Raw genomic sequence first — 23,761 nt, forward strand, 5'->3', positions numbered from 1 at the left:
TGTTAAAACATTTTCTAATATTAATGCTGATTTTTTATAAGCTGGATAGGTAGTATTTATTATGTATTAAATATGAACAAGCTTCACAGGTTATGTCTTCATGCTTCCCAGTTTTGACCCCTTTTTTAAAAAAAAAACCCACTTCAAATGGATAAAGTAAAAGCTGATGCGTTACAGACCCAGGGCCTGTAATGCAATCTGCTAGTGTGGATTGCTGGATCCATGTGGAGTAGTATTAATTTTAATGAGAATCTTTTGGGATGTAAGTGTCTATGCTAGCAGATGCTCAGATATGTTGGCAATGGTTAGATGGGTTCAACCAATTTTTTTACAAAATTAATTATGGTGTAATGCTAAATTATCCAAGAGCAATTTCACTATCTTCAGACAATTTATTGCTACAATTTACATATTGGATGAAACTTGGGAATCTTTTTGGTTATACAGGTTTCAGAGTAGCAGCCGTGTTAGTCTGTATCCGCAAAAATAACAGGAGTACTTGTGGCACCTTAGAGACTAACAAATTTATTAGAGCATAAGCTTTCGTGGGCTACAACCCACTTCTTCGGATGCATATAGAAGAAGTGGGTTGTAGCCCACGAAAGCTTATGCTCTAATAAATTTGTTAGTCTCTAAGGTGCCACAAGTACTCCTGTTATTTTTTTGGTTATACAGAATCATGTGCTCTCTTGCAAAGATGGAAATTTTATTACTAATTTATGTTTTGGAATACAAGGTGTGTGTTATACATGTCAAAGAAAGATCCCAAGTACTTCAATCAATACTGGAGAACTTGTATTCAAAACAACGTATTTTTCATATTTTGGACACATCTACTAATAGAATAACTGAATCAATAAAATTGGATTAGAACCCTTCAATATGGTGTGTTACTGGGAAGATATCAATGGACATATCAAGAAACTAACTCTGCAGCTATTACTCTGCAAAATAACAATGCAAGAAATTGGCTACATGCCTAGAATTTTAAGTATCACAGAATGGAACAAACTTGTCTGTATATTTGATTAGACTAGAAAGGTTAACTCACTCAGCAAATAATTCTCTATATAGATTACAAACGATGTTCACCTTAGCGCACATGGAACTGTTAATGCCTAAGGAAATCAAATACTAATACAATTCCATTGCAGCTATGGGTTACTTCTGACTCAGTACCAAATAAGAGTTCTGAATCGTTTAGGATGCTCTAACTAGAGTTGTACATCCCAATGGCAAACTGTTCCCCCAAGTATATCATGATGAGGGCTTGTTTCTGGTTGCTGAAACTGACTTGCACAACTTTAAAAAAACACGTTAATTAAAACAGATGAAGACAGGGCATGCCTGATATGCAGTATGTAGGAAATTACCCTGATTGGAGCCTTTAGATGCTATTGCAATATGAACAGGAATAACTTTAAAATGCAAGCTCTGACTGTGGTGAGATATTTGACTTTAAGCTGAGAGCACAGGGTCTTCAAAGCACAGGCAGATTTTTTTTCCTTTTGATAATGCTGCTTTCCTAGGACAATGGCTCTGACACTTGAAAAGCACACACCCACTTCTGCATGGAAGCATCTACAACGACTGGGCAGTTTGCATCAACCAATATCTCGATGGTAACTATTTACTCTTCTGGTTAACATTTTAAATTTTGTTTTAAACGAAGCCCTAACAGCGTTGTAAAATGCGCCCTCCATGTCTCGGGGCAAACACAATGTTAACAAATATTCCCTTGGGGAACTTTGTTTTCTAGGCAGAGCGGAGAAGGCAGCAGTCCCGGCCGGCCCACCAGAGCCTGCCATGACCTCCTCTTCGGGTACGTCTTCACTTACATCCGGGTCCGGATGTAAGCAATCGATTTTCTGAGTTCGATTTATCGCGTCTGGTTAAGACGCGATAAATCGATCCCGGATCGATCCCGGAAGTGCTCGCCTTCGACGCTGGTACTCCAGCTCGGCGAGCGGAGTACGCAGCATCGACGGGGGAGCCTTCCTGCCGCGTCTGGACCGCGGTAACTTCGGACTAAGGTACTTCGAATTCAGCTACGTTATTAACGTAGCTGAATTTGCGTACCTTAGTCCGAAGTGGGGGGGTTAGTGTAGACCAGCCCTTAAAGCCCCAGTTCCCAGCGCTAAGGGCATCATGGGAGGGTCCGGCTTGCCCGTTTGTCTAATGAAAGTCAGGTTCAGCCTTGCAGTTTGCAGAGAAAAGCTTGCGAAGGGTACCATCAGAAGAAGAGCGCCCGCTGTGCTTGTTACGTCTCCTGTTGCGGGGCGCTGTCACGCTGCTTGGGGCACTAGGTGCCCAAAGTCAGCAGACGCGGCGACCCCCGCACCACCGGGGCAGTATGCAGGCCGCCCGCTAGGCCGGGTACGTACCGGCGCTTGCAGCGGCCCACGGGCCAGTCGGTGCCTAGCCCAGCGCGGGAGAGCCGGGCTGCGCCCGCAGCAGCAAGCGGGACCCTGGCACGGAGCGAGGCGGGGGTGGAGCCTGGAGCGGGCGGTCGATGGTTAGCAGGGCACTGGGGGAGGGAGGAAGGAGGAGCCGCCACCGGCCCCAGCAGTACCTCCGCCTATCCCCTTTAAGATGAACAGGTGACACAAAGCAATAGGCGTCATAAATGGTGAAAGCGCGCGGGAAACTGTATTCTGCCTCCATGATTGGCCAGGAGAATAAGACAACAACAGCGCGCGCCAAACTCCGCAACCGGCCCGGCCTCTTTACAGCCCACCATAACGCCACGATGGCCCCGCCTCCTTCCTTCAGCGGCCCAATCAGTACCTGATCAGCTCCTTCAGAAAGGCGCCCCTACTGCAGGGCGGAGCATCGCTTGGCTCGCCGCCGCTGGCCCGCGATCCCAAGAAGTTTCGAATTCTGTAGGCCGGAGAGCGCCCTAGCCAATGGCGGGGCCGGGATGTGACCTAGCCCCGCCCACATGGGCGTGACCGGCCACTTTCTCACAGCTGATTGCCTGGACTTGGCTGTCACTCCATTATGTATCAACGGGATTCGGTGATTGGTTCCGCCCAGGCGCGAAATGTAACGCGGGAAAATCTTGGGCTCGGCAGGGGCCGGGCTGCCTGCAGGTTCGGAGGGGTCGCGGCGGCGGCGGCTCGGGTTCTCTTGTGACCGAGGCCAGGTTGTGGAGCCGACACCGCCGCAAACGAGAGAAGCGCAGGTGCGGCCGCTTCTCCGCGGGCTGCTGCCATGGCCGGCGGCCGCCGCTGACACGGCGCATCCGCAGGTCGGCGGCCGGAGCGGGAGGGGAGACACTGAGACCCGGAGAGGACCGGCCGGCGATGAGTGGCTGAGGCGGATCGGGCGGTGACAAGCGGCTGTAGGGTGAGATCTCCACGCCCGGGAGAGCGGGCCTGAGCCGCCACGGAGATTCCCCGCCCCGCTGCCTGCGAGGGGCTCGCGATGGCGGAGAGGCCGCCCCCGGTGATCTTCTGCCAGGATTCCCCGAAGCGTGTCCTAGTCTCCGTTATCAAAACCACCCCGATTAAACCGTCCCGGGGGGGCGAGGAGCCGGCGCCCGCCCCGCCCGTCCCCACCAGCCCCGGCTTCAGTGACTTCATGGTGTATCCCTGGCGCTGGGGGGAAAACGCGCACAACGTGACCCTCAGCCCCAGTAGCGCCGCCGCTCCCTCCTCCGTCCAGCAGCCTCGAGGGGGGGTGGTCAGAACCTCCAGCGGGGAGGATGAGGAGGCGGGCAGCCCGGATAGCGGCGGCAGCCACCTGAAGGTGAGTCCGGAGGGAACATGCCAGGGAGCTGGGCACGATAGGGTTAAACCCTCGCCGGGCCCATAGGAGCTTTGGGCCAGAGCGGGGATGAGGGAGGCGCTGCAGCCGCTGGGCCCTAGTGGACATTGCGCAGGGCGGGCGCCGGGCGTCTGTCGGGTTTAAAGGGTGAATCTGTGGCCACCACCCCCGATTTAAAGTGAAGTCACTTCCGCGTGCGGTTTGTGCGCCGGTGACGACACATTCGCGCGCCAAAATTATACCCGCCAGACGCTCGCTCGCCGTTTGCCTGTGTCACATGCTGGCTGGGGAGGGCGCGACAGCGCTCCGGCTCCACTCCTGTGCGCAGGCGCGCTGCGGAATGTCCGCCTGTAAGCCTAGGGTTCAGCCGGGGGCGGGGCTGCCTGCATTCTGGGCCTTCGGGGCTCGGAGCAGAGCTGCGGGGAACATGGGCCAGTAACTTGACATCCCCTCAGTAAACTGGGTATGGGGGTCGTTACAGTGGTGGAATCTCACCTGTTTGCAACACGTGGCCCTTTGCAGCCTCTGCAGTGCTGTCCCGCCCCGCCCCGCGCAGTGCTTCTGTACAAATGCTCCGTGAGAGGCCAGCTGTGTCTCGCTGATCCCAGACCACATGGTCAGGTTCCAAGTAAAAATGCTTCTCCAAACTGCCAACCCAGCAAAGTCAGCCCGGCCCTGAGAGTCCGGCTGTGCTCCTTACCTCCCACCCTCAGCCTTGGTAACAGCTGAATCTGTATGGCAGCTAATGATCTCTGTTGTACTGCAACCCGTGCCAAGTGTAAAGTGTGAGGAGGTAATTTTGTCGCGTTCAAACCTCCTTTAAACTCCTGGTTGCAAATGATGGAATGTAGATATTTAAATACATGTTCCTTCTACAAATCGGCTGGCTGGCTGAGTTCTTTCAAGAGTCAGCCCCCTCTAAAACAATCTTTTATCTCTTTTATGTCCCAGTGTTAAAATAGGAATCCTCCAAAGTGGGCATTACTAAAAATATGGATTACAGTGATAAAAATGTAAATAGCAACTTAGCTGAGTTGTATAGGTCTCGGAACAATGCATTCCAAGACTTCTTGTATATTACTTACTCATACAAATGCTATTGCCACCTCTGGACCTGAAGTTTTAAAATGTGCTCAAATCAATCTGTCAGCTAAGAGGCCTATGCATGATGTGGTAGTTCTTTCCTTTTTCACAAGTGGAGCTGTTCAGTCCTGACAGATGTTGCCTCTTGTTCTGTTATGCGCTGTCTAACTGATCCAAAGTTGGAATGGCCTTAATACTTTCAATAATAATTTCATGCTGTCAGTAGTAGGGAAAGGGAGAAGTTTAGCGGGAGGGGACTCTCAATCCTGATGCTCCCTGAGATAGGAGCTAGATTAGTCTAATATATTTTAAAAGTTATAAAGTCTTTCCAAAATATTCTAGATCATATAATAGTCTTCCCTCTGCCAAGATGATAGTGCTGTGCAAGTAGGTTTCATCATGGGAGATGAAATAGTGATGTTTTTATTTACACTATATTCATTAAGAGTACTCAAACAGCGCACAGGCAATCCTCTTTTTCAGGAATCTAAGCCCAAACACCAATGCCTGGTTCCCAGGGAGCAACTCTGTCCCAAGAATTTACTTACCTTAAAGAGATTAAGGCAGAAAGCAAATTGTGCTGCTTTCTTCCAGAAAGAAATTACATCCCAAAATTAAGAACAATGTAACATTTATTTGAAAACTGAACAGAGCTCATATGCTGAGAACATTTTTTTTAAAACTATGTAATAGGGCCATCTGGTGACTCCTACCATAATAAGATACTTTAGGGTGCCAGATATTCCCAGACTTCATATTTTCTGTTCTTTCATGATGTACTTATTTTTAAACAATTGTTCATCATGGCTGTTCAGACAAACCGGTTCAAGAGTTAATGTTAAATCTATGTAATCCCTGGGTCCAGCTCTTTCACTCTTCATTACGTGTGTGTGTGTGTGTGTGTAACTTGAATGCTATTGTTGTGTTTATGCAATGACATCATGTTTCTAGTATCTAATTACTTGTGTTCTTTAAAAATGAAATTTAAACTGGAGCTTTGTGTTTAACTTGTTTTCAGGAAAAAAATAGTTGCTATGGATTTAAATAATCTCTTGATGTGGTTCTTTTAATGCTTGGTGAATAACTATGATGGAGGAAAATAAAAGCTATTAGACAACTGTATTTTTCTGATGTGCTGGTACATACTTTCTTTCAAGAAAGTTGCTCCTGTTTAGAAAAGCTTCCCTTGGACTGAATCATTTTTGTCCGCAAGTACTATATTGATATTTTTTAAACAAATGGTGCAGTTTCTTAATGGTGTGGGTTTTTTAATAGGATGGTATTAGACGTGGCCGACCAAGAGCAGAGACAGTGCGAGATCTAATAAGTGAGGGAGAGCATTCATCCAGCCGAATCCGTTGTAACATCTGCAACAGGGTGTTTCCACGAGAGAAATCTTTACAGGCACACAAAAGAACTCACACCGGTAAGTAAAAGGAATGTAATGTTGTGCATAGAAAACATATTTATCAAGTAGTTAAGATTTTAGCTTGGAACTTCTCATCCTTACAATTAGTATTCTGGTTTAGTTATTGAATGGACTACTTTTTTTCCCTGAGGTCTGTTAGTGTGGTCAAAAATTCAAAATATGTCATCTTTGTGTAACTGCTTGTGTTTATACTGGAGTAATTGTGGCAGAGCAACCAGTATTGCTATGGTAAAAAGAAACATTTAGAGAGGTTTCCCTCTGCTTTAGTTACATGTTACACTTAGTAACTGAAAAAGAGAGAAGAGGTTGTGTGGTTTTTGTTTTTGTTTTTTTTAAGTTTTACTCTATATATCTGACAGTACTTTTCACTTTCTTTTCTCTGTTTCCCTCTTGTGTGGGTCTTTCACACAACAAGGCAAGGGTGAATGCACAGAAGGAAAATAAATCTATAAAAATTGTCAGGAGCTTTAGGCCAGGTATATTTTGAGCTTTTTTAAAAAAAAAAAAAAAAAAAAAAACCAATTTACTAGCTTTAAATAGACTCTGCCCTCTCTCATTTTCTTCATTACCACCCTTTATTTTTGTATTTATTATTTGATGCTAAAATATGTTTCTGGCTTAAATTTAAGGATAAAATCTCTTCCTAGGATTAGTTATTTAATAATTATGAAGTTAACATGCATTTAGATTAAGGGAGATCAGATTTTTTTAAACTTTCTTTATCTAGCTGCTCTGTTTTGCTCAGCTCTTGCTATTAGGAGGAAAAAACTGCTGACTATCTTAACACAGACCTTTGATCACATGACTAGCACCTAACTGCATCGTTTTGGGGAAAAATAATATAAGTGTTACAGAAAAATGGCTAATTTTTTGCTAAAACCTTATGCATTGACAAACTGGACCCATCTCGCTTTTGAAAAGCGAGATTCATTGTTCCCTTATACTAATCATAATTTAACAGATTTTTCTTATGTACATGACATTGTATTCTGCAATAAAATGTCACGATACTTGATAATACCTCCAAAATAACTTGCGTCCTGTGGTTTATTTTTCTGGATCAAATAAGGCAATTCTGCCTGCCTGCCAGTATTAAACACCAATTTCTCTACTCTTTTTTGGTCACACACAAGATGTTCTTGTATTTCATTTTCCTGGTAATGTTAAACTTCCATCCCTGAAGTGCTAACCGCGTCAGATTGTCTTAATGGAAAACTCGTTGGGTAAGATTTATCCCTGGTGATGACACTCCATTGACTTGTATAGATTTACTACAGTACTAGATTTGGCCAGTTACATCTCACAAAAAGACAGTTTGCCCATTTTATTTACTTTTGAAATTTCACTGTAGAACAGAAAGGCAGAAATTATTAGCTGTATTTATTATTTGCACATTTTTCTTCAGCTGCCCTAATATTCTGCCTCTAAATCCTGATGTCCTTTCTTAGGCAAACTCCCCTTGACTTTAGTGGTAGTTTGCCTATATAACTGAAGGTCTTAACACTTTTCTGTGGACAGCAGGCAGCAAATAGCTGGGAAGAGAAGAAATTCTGAAGTTCTTTTTGCAGTCTTCCTGGAACTGCCCCTCCTATCCCTAGCTATTGGGGCTCTGTAAAGGGTAGCATGAGTAGCATATAGCATGAGTGCGCAGCTCCACCCCCCCCAGAGCACTGCTTTACCGCGTTACTGCGAACCCGTGTTATATGTGGGTAGAAGTGTATGTGACTCACTAACATTGGACTCCATTACTATTAGTATCAGACTTAGAACTGCATTGTGGTGGTGAACCTTGCCCTGCTTCAAATTTCATTGTGGAGGTTTAGGGGAAGCAATACTACTGTCCGAAGCTGTATTTCCTGCCTCTCCAAAACCTCTGGCAGATACTACTAAGCAGTCACATGGCAACCCAACCAATGGTAGAATGGATCCAAGAACGCTTCTGTCCTTTAATATGAGTAGCATATTGCCAACCCCATTCACAAGTCACTCCATCCAAATCCATATCAAGCTCTTGCTTCTGTGCGAGTCCAGGAAATGCTCTGCGCAACCCCGTTTTCTCTTAGAAAGGGTAGGATCTGTGAATTTCTGTGCATGGATCAAGGGTGATTTGGCTCCATGTATGGACTTCAGGATTTGGCCCTAGGGACTTAGGCCCAGATCCCCAAAGGTATTTAGACTCCTAACTTCAATTGTAATCAGAGCCTTATTTCTGAAATGTTAGCAATCGTTTCTTTTGGCCAATATTGCGTCTTGTATTTGTTGAGTATCACCTAGAGGTGGAATTGTGAACTGTACTACAGATTTAGAACGTAACTTCAACAGAGTGCCGTCCTTCATGTACTAGACAACAGGGGCTGCTCCAGCCTCTTCCCAGTGCGGGGTTGAGGTGGGCTAGAATGAAAATTGGGATGGCGGGGTGTGCTATACATTTTGTGGGCACACATGCTTATTTATTTTTTAACAAAACATTTAAGTGCATGTTATCCTCAGAAGGGGAATAAAAATATATACAGATTGATTGGTTTTAAACTTCATCTAAAGTAGCTCACTTGTGCAACATTTATTTACAGAAAACCAATAGGAAAAATAATTAAGCCAATAAAAAAATAAAAAAATGCAAACTTCTAGGGGAAAAAAAAATCACTGGTTAAATATTAATAGCTAATTACCTTAAATTGGAGAAAGTACTGTATTTTAAAATTTAGCCATTTGCACATGGCAGATTAAGATATTTGGAGACTCAGAGCCATGATACAACAACTCAATCTGGAGCAGGGGGCCTCAGTGCGAGAAAGAGGTAACTGAGCACACAGGTGCTATAGAAGGCATTACCTGGACACCTTCTGCTCTGTGCTCCGTCTATAGCCAGTTTGCAAACCGAAATGTTGTTGGCCTGAGCCGGAGCATGTGCAGCTGCAGCAGGCAGGGAGCCACACTCTGGGGATGTGAACCATGTAGGGAGGAAGCAGGGGTGCCATTTCAGATTTTGGTGGTGGGGGCAACTTTTACTACGATTCCAGGGGCTACTTAGACACCTGAAAACTCTAGGGTTTTGTGGGTTTTTTTTTTTTTTTTTTTCTGGCAGATCACTTAGAAATTAACTGATAGGAGCAGTGTCTCTAATTCCTATATAAAGAAAGGGAAAAAAATACACACACAAATTAAAGCCATATTTTAAGTTTATATGTAAGTTTAGAACAATCAGGAGATAATACAGCGAGAATCCCAAACCTTGAGGTATAAATTTTGGAGCCTTAACACAGATATCAGAAACACAAGTTAGATGATTTGAACGCTATCTTTATTTTCTCTAACAGATATACTCTGTGTTACTGCTATTATCTACTCTATTTTAGTCAGTTATTTTTTATTCCACTAAATACATTTACTTAATTTTAACATTTTTTCCCCCTTTTATTAAGAACAGGAATTAATTTTTCTAATTATTTTGGCATTTATGTTTACCGATCACGATCATGTACACCTCTACCCAGATATAAAGCGGCCCTCGGGAGCCAAAATACCTTACTGCGTTATAGGTGAAACCGTGTTATATCGGGTAGGGAAGGCTGTGCCTCCCCAAAGAGCCTGGCCCCGCCCCCTATCCAACCCCCCCCACCTACTTCCTGCCCCCTCAGAACCTCCGACCCATCCAACTCCCCCTGCTCCTTGTCCCCTGACCACCCCGCGAGACCCTCTGCCCCTTATCCAACTGCCCGGCCCGGCACCCTTAACACGCCACTCAGAGCAGCATGTCAGAGCCGTCCCTAGAGGGGTGCAGGGTCTGGGACAAATCAGCCTCCCCATTAGTCTCCTCACCATCCGCCCAGCGCTCCCGCCCGCCTGGCCGCCGCTCGCCTCCTCTCCACATCTGCCTGCCTGCCGCTCGCCTCCCCGCTAGTCTCCTCACCGTCTGTCCGGCGTGCCTCCCCCCCGTCCGCCACTCTCCTGCTCGCCGTCTTCCTGCCCGCCTGCCTCCTCACCCCCCTCCTGCCTGCCACTCACCTCCCCATTCGTCTCCTCACTCCGCTTGCCTGCCCACCTCCCACCCTTAACACGCCGCTCAGAGCAGCGTGTCAGAGCTGTCCCTAGAGGGGTGCGGGGCCCAGGACAAATCAGCCTCCCCGCTAGTCTCCTCACCGTCCACCCAGCACTCCCGCCCGGCCACCGCTCGCCTCCTCACCCCCACCTACCTGCCTGCCGCTCGCCTCCCTGCTAGTCTCCTCACCGTCTGTTCGGCGCGCTTCTCCCTGTCTGCCCGACCACCGCTCTCCTGCTCGCCGTCTTCCCGCTTCCTCATCCCCCTCCTGCCTGCCGCTCACCTCCCCATTCGCCTCCTCATCCCGCTTGCCCACCTCCCACCCTTAACACACCGCTCGGAGCAGCGTGTCTGAGCCAGACACGCTGACCTGCCGGAGCGCGCAGCTCTGCCCCCCAGAGCACTGCTTTACCGTGTTACTGCAAACCCGTGTTATATCGGTCGCGTTATATCAGGATAGAGGTGTATGTGACTCACTAACATTGGACTCCATTACTATTAGTATCAGACTTAGAACTTGCATTTATTTTCGTACACATTTTAAGTTACTTTACAAATATAATTAAAAATACAAATTGAAAATAAGTGACCTTCATCTGCAGTGTTTAAAGTTATGTGTTTAGCTAATGTGTTTTTTTAAAACTTGTACTGCTAAAGTGAGTACAAGCTAAATTTACATTCTAGAAGGACACTTGATTGTACCACTTTGAATAATTAATGACAAAGCACAATAAGGTAAAAGTAGTAATGATAATTACTCCAGCCAGGACAGGTTAGGTATTTTAGAACTCACTACTCAAGGAATTAAATTTAAGCATAAGAGAAATACAATTATGAAATGCACGGTCCAGTCAAAAAACTAATTTAACAGTACTGTAATCCTTAATGAACTTTGAAAGAATAAAATTAGAGAATATATGTGCATTTCGACAGGAAGTACCAAGAAATAACAATACTACTACTACTACTACTATACGTGTGTGAGAGAGAATGTGTTGGAGGAAGTGTATGGGAAATTGTGTGCACCTGAGAGTGTCAGTGCGCTGTCTCTTTAAGCCAAGCACTCAAGAGCCTGAACAATTGTTCAGTGCAGCAGCTGCAGCTCCCACACCTGAGCCAGAGGCACCAGCACAGACAGGTTCCCTGTCCCCCGAGCTCAGCGGAAACCCACTCAGGCACAGCCACCTCTAACATTGGACAAGCTCCCACAGCATCCTGCCAGCCATGGATCAGCTTCCCAAAGAAGGGGAGACAGCAGCCAAGACAGCAGCTGGGTGGCTGGAGATCGTTGGCTGCTGGCCAGGTGCCCAGTTCTGAGAGGGGTGAGGGGGCTAAGCCAAATTTTGGAGTGGCTGTAGCCTCCGCAAGCCCCCCAGCCCTACCCCTGCTAGACAAAGATTAAATCGGTCACCCCATAATATAAATATCTGTTGTGCTTAATATCCAAGAGGATTTCTCCATTTTACCACAACATAATCACTTCTGCTGTATTAGGGACACTCACATCTCCCTTCTGTCTGAAAATTACTTATTGTTATAAGTAACACCTAAGATTGTTGCAACTGAAGGTTGAGAGAATATTTTTCCTCTAGTCGCTGTTTACTTTGTGTTAGCTCAGTTTATTATTCCTTTATATTGTCACTTTGTTTCTCATTTGTGTGGGTCTTTTCACGTAGTAACATGGGAAAGGCTGTGTAAATTGCAAAATATCATTGTAAAATCCCAATTGTTAAGAGAATTAGGGGAAGTGTAGCACCTAAGACTACTTGAACAGGAACTCAACTGACTAAATTTCAGTTTGATGTCCTTGTGGAAGTGGATTTTTGCAGTTTCTGGGCTATGATTATCTTTCCACAAAGGATTTATTTTTTCATCTTTGATTTAGGGGATCCTCAGCAGAAGCACTGAGCCATGGACCATCACTAGATGGTGTCCATACTTTGTAACTCTTAAAATTCTACTCAATTTTTTTTAGGTGAAAGGCCTTATTTGTGTGACTATCCAGATTGTGGGAAAGCCTTTGTTCAGAGTGGGCAGCTCAAAACACACCAACGTCTTCACACAGGAGAAAAGCCTTTCGTCTGCTCAGAAAATGGTAAGCCATCAGAAAATAACTGGCAGTATTCAGAGCTTGGGCAAGTTTGGCTGTAGTATTAGTACTACCATCCACATGTGCCCTGGATCTCAATTTTAGATACTCTTTTAAAAGGGGGGGGGAAATAAATCTGTGTGCAACCACAAACATTTGTCAGTTTAAAAGCAAAGTTCTTAAAAGTATAAGCAGGTTGTTTAAACAATTACTTAATTTTTGATTATAGGGCATTCTATGCCGAATTGAATCCAGATTTTAGAGAGGGAAGAAAGTTAATTTAACAATGACAGTTTTTTAAATTTTGGGCTTGCGTGTTGGACAACTACTTTTCTTGATTATTGTCCTTGCTTTTTTTATTAAGGATGTTTAAGCAGATTCACACATGCAAACCGTCATTGCCCCAAGCATCCCTATGCAAGACTGAAGAGAGAAGAACCCACAGGCAGACTGAGTAAAAAACAAACAGCTGACAATAAAGCTGTTGCTGAGTGGCTAGCAAAGTAAGTTCTCTTAAGCTGTGACCATCTAGAATTATTTATTAAAATGCTGAGAGCACTGATTTTTGAAATGTCAGTAGAAGCCAAAAACTTTTACACTCATGGTGTTTTTTGTCATCTCAGACTATTTTTAAATTCCTCTTGAATTTAAATACTTTTTATACAACCTTTATGTGAAACAATTTTTAAAGACTCTGTCATCATTTCTCTGGGTCATATTTACCTTGCAGTTCTTGAATGTATTGATTCCTTCACAGCTATGCCACGAGAGAGTTAATCTAGCAAAGGTTAATCCATAGAGCCTCTGAGAGAATTAAAATTATCAGTATCAGAAACTGACTTAGTACCTTTCGCTGGTACAACCACCCCAAGTCAAACTTCTTTAAGGCACTTCTCGTGACATAGTTTCTCAGAAAGTTCTTAATATTCCCTCCATGGTTACACAGATGTCTCATTTGATGAATGTACTACTACTGCATGCTCTATAAAATCATTGTACTCTAAAGACAATACAACACACTTCCTCTGTTCTTCATTTTCTCTTCAGGCTGAATGATTCAGCTGTTCCCTAGTGTGCTATTTGTTTAAATTCCAGAGGTTAGAATTAACTTCTCTAGTGGTAGTTGCTTCAGCTTTCTTTCTCATTGGGATGGACTTTTGCCTTCTCACCTGTTCTCCCTTCTCAATACGATTTCCTCCTTTGTGTGGCTCTTTGCTTATTGCAGAAGCTGTTAATACAGTGCTGTCCTTTGGTGCTGCAGTGTTCATGCTGTTGAATACTCATGTATGAGGGAAGGTGGTGGTAGGTGTAATAAGAGCTGATTGACTCTTTGGAGAGAGAGGGGTCTTGTAGTGGACTGGGACTTGAGATTTGAATTCAGTTCCTGACTGCCACAGACTTCTAAGCTAGTCATTTAATCTTAGTTTCTGAGACATTAAAATTTCTATCTGTAAAATGTGGATAACAGTACTCCCTATCTTCCTGACTTTGGAACAGTGTACATAGGGTTGTGGTGGATTTTCCATCACTGGCAACTTTTAAATCAAGATTGAGTGTTTTCTAAAAGATATTCTCTAGTTCAAACAGGAACTATTTCGGGGAAGTTCTCTGGCCCGTGTTTATTAAGGAGATCAGACTAAATTATCACAGTGGTCCTTCCAGGCCTTAGAATCTATGATGGAGGTGTGGGAACAACACGTAGAAAGGATTTGCATTGTAGATGTGTGTGAGGACAGGGAGCAGAATACCATTTGACATCTTCCTGAGGTGGAAAGCTTTCTGTTTGTTTAAATGCTACAAAAGAAGGACTGAGAAATTAGCAATTGGAATGAAATGAATGATCCAATCATGTTTTAAGATTCTAGTTTGGAAGATTCTTGTCAGCTTTCAGTGAAACTTGTTGTGCAAGTTGGATGATGCTTAGAAAATATGTAAAACTTTGACTTCACAGATATTGGGAGACTAGAGAGCAGCGCACTCCTACTTTGAAAAGCAAAACCGCTCAGAAAGCTGACCAGGAACAACAAGATCCCTTGGAATATCTTCAGTCTGATGAAGAGGATGATGAGGAAAAAAATAGTGCTCCCTCAGCTGCCCGCCGTCGCCTTCAGGAGCAGCGTGAACGCCTGCATGGTGCACTGGCTCTTATTGAGCTTGCAAACCTGGCTGGAGCACCACTGCGACAGTAGCATAGGAACTGAATCTGCCAGTATATAAAATGTACTGCCTGGTGGTACTTAACCAGTTAGATCCTGGGCATAAGCTAAGCACCTTATTTGCTTATCATAGGCTGCTATTCTGTAGAATTTATGAAGAATGTTGTTGCCCCACAAGATGGGGTGAGAGAATTGCACTTTTTTGTATGGTAAAAGACAGATGTAAAGTTTTTAAGTATTTTGTAAATATGGGACTGCACAGTGCAGGGTCAACAAATTGCATATTGTGGAAAGTTAAGATTTTTGCAAGGTTAATTCATTCATTTGAAACAGTTCTCACAGGAAGCACTTTCTGAACATAATGCTGTATGAATAGGAGAATTGTACAGGTAACAAGAGGAGGATTATTTATCTGACTATTTAAACAAAATTACATTTAGTACGTTTGATAATACTGTAAGCAGTGATGCAACCAAGTCTTTAATGGCAATATATTTTGCCTAGTATCACTGAGAAGAGGGCAAAGGTTCTAACTTGTGGCGGGGAAGAAACTGGTTATGTAGAAACTGAGAGTTCAGGATCTTCACTGTGACTACCCAAAGTATGAGACTGACTTCGCTATCATATTTTAGATTTGAGATTTCAGTAGAATCTCTTGGTCTGAGTAGCACTTGTAATTCCTAGCACATGATGTTGGGAACTTTTGCACATTGTCGGGCTTATTTGAAGATGAATGATTAGCCTTGCAAAGTCTAGACATAAAGGTAACAATTGGTAATATTTCTCAGATATTTTGGACCCTGTAATGAGATTTGGCACTTGTTTTGTTAATAAAGTGGGTATTTACAGGGTGGTATTGATTTGTAGTAAACTATTTAGACATCTTATTAGCTAACACTACGTTTTAAAGTTCTGCTTTTATATGAATATTAGCAAATAGAAGCCTCCATATTCTTTTTTTAATTGCATAAAGCCACCTTATTGCTTTACTTCAGGATAAGATGTCAAGTTTGTGTTCACTAAGTGTAGTACAGCTATCAGTTAAACACGGCAGAAGAATATTTGCTGTTCAACTAGAAAATAGGCTTCCAGAGATAGTTGCAAGTGTGTTTAAATTGTGTGGTTTCATATATCTTTCCCAAATAAATGAAGTTACAGAACACGGCGTAGTGATCTCAAGCACAAAACGAAAAGTAAGTTTAGCAGTACATCCTTATCACCTCATGTTTTGTATTGGTTTTATCTGACTTACAATACAACCGGCTTGTCTCATGGTCTTATTTTGCCTTTCTTTTGAGCAGCATATAACCAGAGATGCATAATATGCTAACAGATAATAAATTTGGTGAATTGGGCATGCTCCTGAATATTTTTCTTAATGTCAGGCTGCTGATTTAGTGGATATTAACAAAAAATCCAGTTATCTTCAAATTTATTGACCTACTGCTTCTGTAGATCATAACATTACCCAGGCTATAGACTCCTCCCTCTTATCACAACAAAACCAGAAAATATAGATGTGAAGGGGAGCCATTTTTCCTGTTAGTGTGAGAGGGAGGAAAAAGTATTTAAGACTTGAGTAATTTTTTTAAAACTGATTAGATGAGGACAGATGTTTCAGAAATCTAACATGATTACAGCAGAGAATGCTACTCTTGAATTCAGTTTCTAATAACTGATGCCTATAATGGCATGAATTTTATTAACCTGGTACGTGTTTAGAATTGAGTTGGTGCACTTAACTAAACAGTGGTCAGAGAGATTCTAACTTAAGTGGTTGTGATTTTTAGACTTACCAATGTAGTTCTTGATTTCTTGTGTTCATTTCCTTGTTAATTTATTTGGCCTCAAACTTAAAAAAAAAAAAAAAAAAAAAAAAAAAATTAAATAAAGCAAAATACTCTTCTGTGGCCACCTGGGACATTCTAACTACATACAACTACTTGGCAATTCAAAGGCAGTAGCTGTAAAACCTCTAAGTCTAACAGTGTTGGGCCCTAATCCTTCAAGTTGCTGGACATGGGCAGACCCCTATGCATGCCCACATGGAGCACCACTGACTTTATAGGCACTCCATGTGGACACAGATCTGTTAGCAGCCAGTTGCAGAATCAGAGCCACCTATTGGGGGCGGGGAGGAGAACCTGTTTCCCCAATCAATCAATTGTAATAGGTTCAACACATTTACAGTACTGGAAGAAACTTTCTACAAATTATTCAATACACTGAATTTGGTCTAACTATAGACACATTCAAGCAGCTTACCCTGTTTTGTTATACATTTTGGGAAAATACCAACTATAATTGTTTGAGGTGTTGAAGACTGCTTTTGGAGTATTTAATGTAATTTTGAAGTGTTCTGTGCTGCATAAGTGTCAGTTGTAGTTTGGCATGACTTAACAGCAAAAGAGTAAAAGTGCTGTAATTTTCATAGGTGCTCCAAATAAAAGTTGGTTTAATTTTAAGTTTTAAATCCAAGTGTTAGCAGTGGTAATTTTTTATCATGGTTTTTAACTGTATTGTGTCAAGCTAGTTGCTCTTGACTCCCACAGTTCAATCACTTTATAACTATTCCTTGACCCTTTAAAAGGGTTTATTGGCCTGACCAGTACACTGTTGTAGAAAAAAAAAAATGCTTTTGCTGTTTACTTCCTAATCTCCTAACTTGAAATTAGTTTCTGAACTTTATTACGGTATTTGATGAATTCAAGATAATTCACTTGAGTAAGAATCCTGTTTGGAGTAATTATGGTAGCCCAAAATGAATAAACATGGCGAGAATACATTTTCTTTAAGTAGTCCAAGCTAGTGAAGCAAGTGCTAGTGAAGGGCACTTCATGACCAACAATTCAGTTTGCAGTTGATCCTCTGTTCATTTTCAAGTTCTTATTCTTTGTCGGACATGATAGGTGTGAAAGAGCTTATCAGTATCTTAGATTAAGGTATGCTGTGGGCACTAGAAAACTAATGATATGCAACTGGAATTGTCATGCAACATTGTCCAGACTACTTAAGTGGCAAGACTGGTTAATAACACAAGCTATAGTTTCATCAGACTTCTATACTTGGTTCTCTGAGGGGACAAAATTGGTAAATAAAAGCATTGCTTAAGGAAAATGAAATATTTTCTAAAGATAATTCCCTCTCCTGAATGAGGAGGAAAATTCATGTTACCTTGAAGTGACTTTTTGTAAGTTATTAGCAAGGGTGGCAATTGGCATGTAGCCTACCCAACAGGAATTGAATGGAGGTCACTGAAGAAACTGATAGTAACCATTCCTATGCACTACTGATCAAGTCCATAGCTGAAACAATTACCAAAAATGAGCAATCTGCTTAGCTTTCTTACGAGGGGGCAGAACCTACCTAAAAGTCTAACCCTGGAATTTGTGTACACTCACTTTCTAACAGGTGCTCTTTTGTGAGAATTTTGCATTACTATATAACAGGCTGTACAAATACTGAACAGGAAATTGCAGAATTGAGTCTTATTTGCATGACAATACCACCTAAAGAAGAGCTCTGTGTAAGCTCAAAAGCTTGTCTCTCTCACAAAAATTGGTCTAATAAAAGATATTAAGTCACCAACTTTGTCTCTCTAGTACCACTTAATCACATTTGTGAAGGTACTGATACAATTTAGCTTTATCAAATGCTTTCTTAAGTGGAGGAAAGAGTGCATGTAGATGACCAGAGCAGTGTATGAATGTCCTCAGCATATTAGTAGTCCTATACCAGCACCACAATAGACAAGTTTTCCTCCATATCAAATTAGCAAGAATGAAAGCCAAGGAGACTTAGAGATTTTGATTAAGTGTAATATACATGTTACACAATGAAAGTGGCCTGTGCAGTTATACTGGGGAATCAGTTTGGTAATGCAGAATGATGGCCTTCTGAAATAAAAAGGCTTTAGAACTAAGGGTATATCTACACTATGAAATTAGGTCGAATTTATAGAAGCCGGTTTTATAGAAATTGGTTTTATACAGTCAATTGTGTGTGTCCCCACATAAAATGCTCTAAGCGCATTAAGTCGGCGGACCGCGTCCACAGTACCGAGGCTAGCGTCGACTTCTGGAGCGTTGCTCTGTGGGTAGCTATCCCACAGTTCCCACAGTCTCCGCCGCCCATTGGAATTCTGGGTTGAGATCCCAATGCCTGATGATGCAAAAACAGTGTCGTGGGGGGTTCTGGGTACATGTCGTCAGGCCCCTCCCCCTCCATCAGAGCAACGGCAGACAATCGATTCGCACCTTTTTACCTGGGTTACCTGTGCAGACAACATACCACGGCAAGCATGGAGCCTGCTCAGCTCAGCGTCACCATATGTCATCTGGGTGCCGGCAGATGTGGTACTGCATTGCTACACAGCAGCAGCTAATTGCCTTTTGGCAGTAGATGGTGCAGTATGACTGGTAGCCGTCATCGGCTATCTGGGTGCTGGCAGACGTGGGGCTGCATTGCTATACAGCAGCAGCTCCTTGCCTTTTGGCAGTAGATGGTGTATTACGACTGGTATCCATTGTTGTTGTATTCCTCAGTGAGTTCGGTCAGAGGCACCTGGGCAGACGTGTTTTGTCTCCTGGAGACTCAGTCCTGCCGGCAGTCCTATTGAACCGTCTTGACGATGCTGGCTAGCAGTCGTAATACAGCATCTTCTGCCAAGCGCCCAGAAGATGCCGATGGCTATCAGTCATGCTGCACCGTCTGCTGCTAGCCTAACATGTAAAAGATAGATGGACCAGATTTGTTCTGTATTCATTTGCTTCCCCCTCCCTCCGTGAAATCAACGGCCTGCTAAACCCAGGGTTTTGAGTTCAATCTTTGGGGGGGCCATTCTGGGTGACAGTTGTTTGTGTTTCTCCCTGATGCACAGCCACCTTTGTTGATTTTAATTCCCTGTAAGCCATGTCGTCACTCACCCCTCCCTCCCTCCGTCAGACAATAGTTTTGCGCCTTTTTTCAGCCCAGAAGCCATAGCACTGGGATCATGGAGCCCGCTCAGATCACCGCGGCAATTATGAACACTATGAACACCGCGCACATTGTCCTGGAGTATATGCAGAGCCAGAACATGCCAAAGCAAAACCAGGCGAGGAGGCGATTGCAGCGCGGCGACGAGAGTGATGAGTAAATTGACATGGACATAGACCTCTCACAAAGTACAGGCCCCAGCAATGTGCAAATCATGGTGTTACTGGGGGAGGTTCATGGCGTGGAACGCCGATTCTGGGCCCGGGAAACAAGCACAGACTGGTGGGACTGCATCGTATTGCAGGTGTGGGGCGATTCCCAGTGGCTGCGAAACTTTCGCATGTGTAAGGGCACTTTCATGGAACTTTGTGACTTGCTTTCCCCTGCCCTGAAGCACCAGAATACCAGGATGAGAGCAGCCCTCACGGTTGAGAAGTGAGTGGCGATAGCCCTGTGGAAGCTTGCAACGCCAGACAGCTACCGGTCAGTTGGGAATCAATTTGGAGTGGGCAAATCTACTGTGGGGGCTGCTGTGATCCAAGTAGCCAACGCAATCAAAGACCTGCTGATATCAAGGGTAGTGACTATGGGAAACGTGAAGGTCATAGTGGATGGCTTTGCTGCAGTGGGATTCCCAAACTGTGGTGGGGCGATAGACAGAACCCATATCCCTATCTTGTCACCGGAGCACCAAGCCACCGAGTACATAAACCGCAAGGGGTACTTTTCAATGCTGCTGCAAGCCCTGGTGGATTACAAGGGACGTTTCACTAACATCAACGTGGGATGGCCGACAAAGGTACATGATGCTTGCGTCTTCAGGAACACTGGTCTGTTTCAAAAGCTGGAGGAAGGGACTTTCTTCCCGGACCAGAAAATAACCGTTGGGGATGTTGAAATGCCTATTGTTATCCTTGGGGACCCAGCCTACCCCTTAATGCCATGGCTCATGAAGCTGTACACAGGCAGCCTGGACAGTAGTCAGGACCTGTTCAACTATAGGCTGAGCAAGTGCCGAATGGTGGTAGAATGTGCATTTGGACGTTTAAAAGCGCGCTGGCGCAGTTTACTGACTCGGATAGACCTCAGCGAAGCCAATATTCCAATTGTTATTGCTGCTTGCTGTGCGCTCCACAATATCTGTGAGAGTAAGGGGGAGACATTTATGGCGGGGTGGGAGGTTGAGGCAAATCGCCTGGCCGCTGATTACGCGCAGCCAGACACCAGGGCGGTTAGAAGAGTACAGCAGGGCGCGGTGCACATCAGAGAAGCTTTGAAAACCAGTTTTGTGACTGGCCAGGCTACGGTGTGAAACTTCTGTTTGTTTCTCCTTGATGAACCCCCCCCCCCGGTTCACTCTACTTCCCTGTAAACTAACCACCCTCCCTTCCCCCCTTCGAGCACCGCTTGCAGAGGCAATAAAGTCATTGTTACTTCACATTCATGCATTCTTTATTAATTCATCACACAACTAGGGGGATAACTGCCAAGGTAGCCCGGGAGGGGCGGGGGAGGAGGGAAGGAAAAGGACACACTGCAGTTTAAAACTTTAACACTTATTGAAGGCCAGCCTTCTGATGCTTGGGCAATCATCTGGGGTGGAGTGGCTGGGGGGCCGAAGGCCCCCCCACCGCGTTCTTGGGCGTCTGGGTGAGGAGGCTATGGAACTTGGGGAGGAGGGCTGTTGGTTACACAGGGGCTGTAGCGGCGGTCTCTGCTCGTGCTGCCTTTCCTGCAGCTCAACCATACGCTGGAGCATATCAGTTTGAGATGATCACTTCACCCCTCCCCCCCATCGCGTGGCTAACGGCGGGGAACATTTCTGTTCAGCCGAGCAGGAACGGGCACCTCTGAATGTCCCCTTAATAAAAGCACCCATTTCAACCAGGTGACCGTGAATGATATCACTCTCCTGAGGATAACAAAGAGAGATAAGGAATGGATGTTGTCTGCATGCCAGCAAACACCGGGACCATACGCTGCCATGCTTTGTTATGCAATGATTCCAGACTACGTGCTACTGGCCTGGCGTGGTAAAGTGTCCTACCATGGCGGACGGGATAAGGCAGCCCTCCCCAGAAACCTTTTGCAAAGGCTTTGGGAGTACATGAAGGAGAGCTTTCTGGAGATGTCCCTGGAGGATTTCCGCTCCATCCCCATACACGTTAACAGACTTTTCCAGTAGCTGTACTGGCCGTGATTGCCAGGGCAAATTAATCATTAAACACGCTTGCTTTTAAACCATGTGTAATATTTACAAAGGTACACTCACCAGAGTTCCCTTGTGTGCCCTAAAGGTCTAGGAGCACGCCTTGGGTGAGTTCGGGGGTTACTGGTTCCAGGTCCAGGGTGATAAACATATCCTGGCTGTTGGGGAAACCGGTTTCTCCGCTTCCTTGCTGTGAGCTATCTTCCTCGTACCCCGAACCCACTTCCCTGTTGCGTGATTCTCCATTGATGGAGTCAAAGCACACGGTTGGGGTAGTGGTGGCTGCACCCCCTAGCATGGCATGCAGCTCCACGTAGAAGCGGCATGTTTGCAGCTCTGCCCCGGACCTTCCGTTTGCCTCTCTGGCTTTGTGGTAGGCTTGCCTTAGCTCCTTAATTTTCACGCGGCACTGCTGTGCGTCCCTGTTATGGCCTCTGTCCTTCATGGCCTTTGAGACTTTTTCTAATATTTTGCCATTTCGTTTAGTGCTACGGAGTTCAGCTAGCACTGATTCATCTCCCCATATGGCGAGCAGATCCCGTACCTCCCGTTCGGTCCATGCTGGACCTCTTTTGCAATTCTGGGACTCCATCATGGTTACCTGTGATGATGAGCTCTGCGTGGTCACCTGTGCTCTCCACGCTAGGCAAACAGGAAATGAAATTAAAAAGTTCGCGAGGCTTTTCCTGTCTACCTGGTCAGTGCATCTGAGTTGAGAGTGCTGTCCAGAGCGGTCACAATGAAGCACTGTGGGATAGCTCCCGGAGGCCAATAACGTCGAATTCCATCCACACTACCCCAAATCCGACCCGCAAAGGCCGATTTCAGCGCTAATCCCCTCGTCGGAGGTGGAGTAAAGAAACCAGTTTAAAGGGCCCTTTAAGTCGAAAAAAAGGGCTTCGTCGTGTGGACGTGTCCAGGCTTAATTCGATTTAACGCTGCTAAATTCGACCTAAACTCGTAATGTAGACCAGGCCTAAGACAAGAGTAGCCCACTCAAGCAGCTTGTAAAGAAAGTCTGTTTCTGCAGACCTGGCCTCCATTCATCTGTACTTTGAGGCAGCTGGTGGTATCACTGCTTTATTACATTAAGGATTATAAATGTTTGAGATAAACCAAAATTATAATCTGTGCTCAGTGAGATGACCCTTTTAAAAAAAAAGTTGAAATTGCTCATTAAACATATCAGAAAGTGTGTGTAATTACTTTTTTGGATACTTAAAGTATCTTTAAGAAATATGACTTTATCTACCCTGAGAAAGTTGCACTGATTTATCTTAAATCTGATTTTAAACTGATTTAGTTAATCTGGTGCAAAGCCCCACGCAATACTCTTATTTCCGTCTGAGTAGTTCATTCTAATTTAACTTAAACAGATAGGAAATAAACCTTCGCTAAACTGCAATAAGTGTCCACACGCTGCCTTGGTTTAACTAAATCAGTTTGAAAACACACCTTAAGTTAAATGGGTGCAACTCTTGTGTAGAGAAAGCCTAAATATTCAATCATTGCTTTTCAAATTCTTTATATTTAATTCATGTTCAACACTGGTGAATATCTACATAGTATATATTTCTAGCCACTTAATTCTTCATCAAAAAAAATTGCCACACGTGATGCATATAAAAACAATCACTGAACTCTAGATTTGAACGTCCTTTTCTTTTCTTTTCTTTTTTAAATCATACCTACAGGCCCCATGCTTACATGCACCTTTATGTGCATCTCACACAAACGTAAGAGTGAATATGTACCTTAGAGAGAGGAAGGCAAAGAAGCCCACCTGACTGGGACGCGGGAGGAAACCAATCAGCTCGTGTCACCCCAGTGCTGAGCCGGGACTGATGAGGTACTAGTCTACCCAACTTTTCCACGCGACAGCCTACGAGCTGGAGCTGCTGTTCTCGGCACCTCCCTGCTGCTTGGCTCCATCCACTCAGGGGCTCAGCCTGAATCAGTGCAATGGGCATGGCTGGGATCCAGCAGCGCACCTGAACGATGGGACCTTGAG

The 23,761-nt window shown here is 44.3% G+C and overlaps 1 protein-coding gene across 1 annotated transcript; it reads left to right on the top strand.

Moving 5' to 3' along the window:
* The first annotated feature begins 3,396 nt into the window (after window positions 1-3,396).
* Window positions 3,397-14,597, top strand: ZNF367 (zinc finger protein 367). Its single transcript, XM_065407045.1, has 5 exons — window positions 3,397-3,750; window positions 6,127-6,277; window positions 12,295-12,414; window positions 12,773-12,911; window positions 14,360-14,597. The coding sequence occupies exons 1-5, from the start codon at window positions 3,427-3,429 to the stop codon at window positions 14,595-14,597; spliced, it is 972 nt and encodes a 323-aa protein (XP_065263117.1). The 5' UTR covers window positions 3,397-3,426.
* The last annotated feature ends 9,164 nt before the right edge of the window (window positions 14,598-23,761 follow it).

The sequence above is a fragment of the Emys orbicularis genome, chromosome 6 (assembly GCF_028017835.1).
Source record: "Emys orbicularis isolate rEmyOrb1 chromosome 6, rEmyOrb1.hap1, whole genome shotgun sequence".
Taxonomy (NCBI): Eukaryota; Metazoa; Chordata; order Testudines; family Emydidae; genus Emys; species Emys orbicularis.

Bases quoted from the DNA above. Each gene is read 5' to 3' on its own strand.
- ZNF367 (XM_065407045.1), top strand. From the start codon at position 3,427: ATGGCGGAGAGGCCGCCCCCGGTGATCTTCTGCCAGGATTCCCCGAAG. The intron at 3,751-6,126 runs GTGAGTCCGGAG...GTTTTTTAATAG, and splicing joins GCGGCGGCAGCCACCTGAAG to GATGGTATTAGACGTGGCCG. The intron at 12,415-12,772 runs GTAAGCCATCAG...TTTTTTATTAAG, and splicing joins TTTCGTCTGCTCAGAAAATG to GATGTTTAAGCAGATTCACA.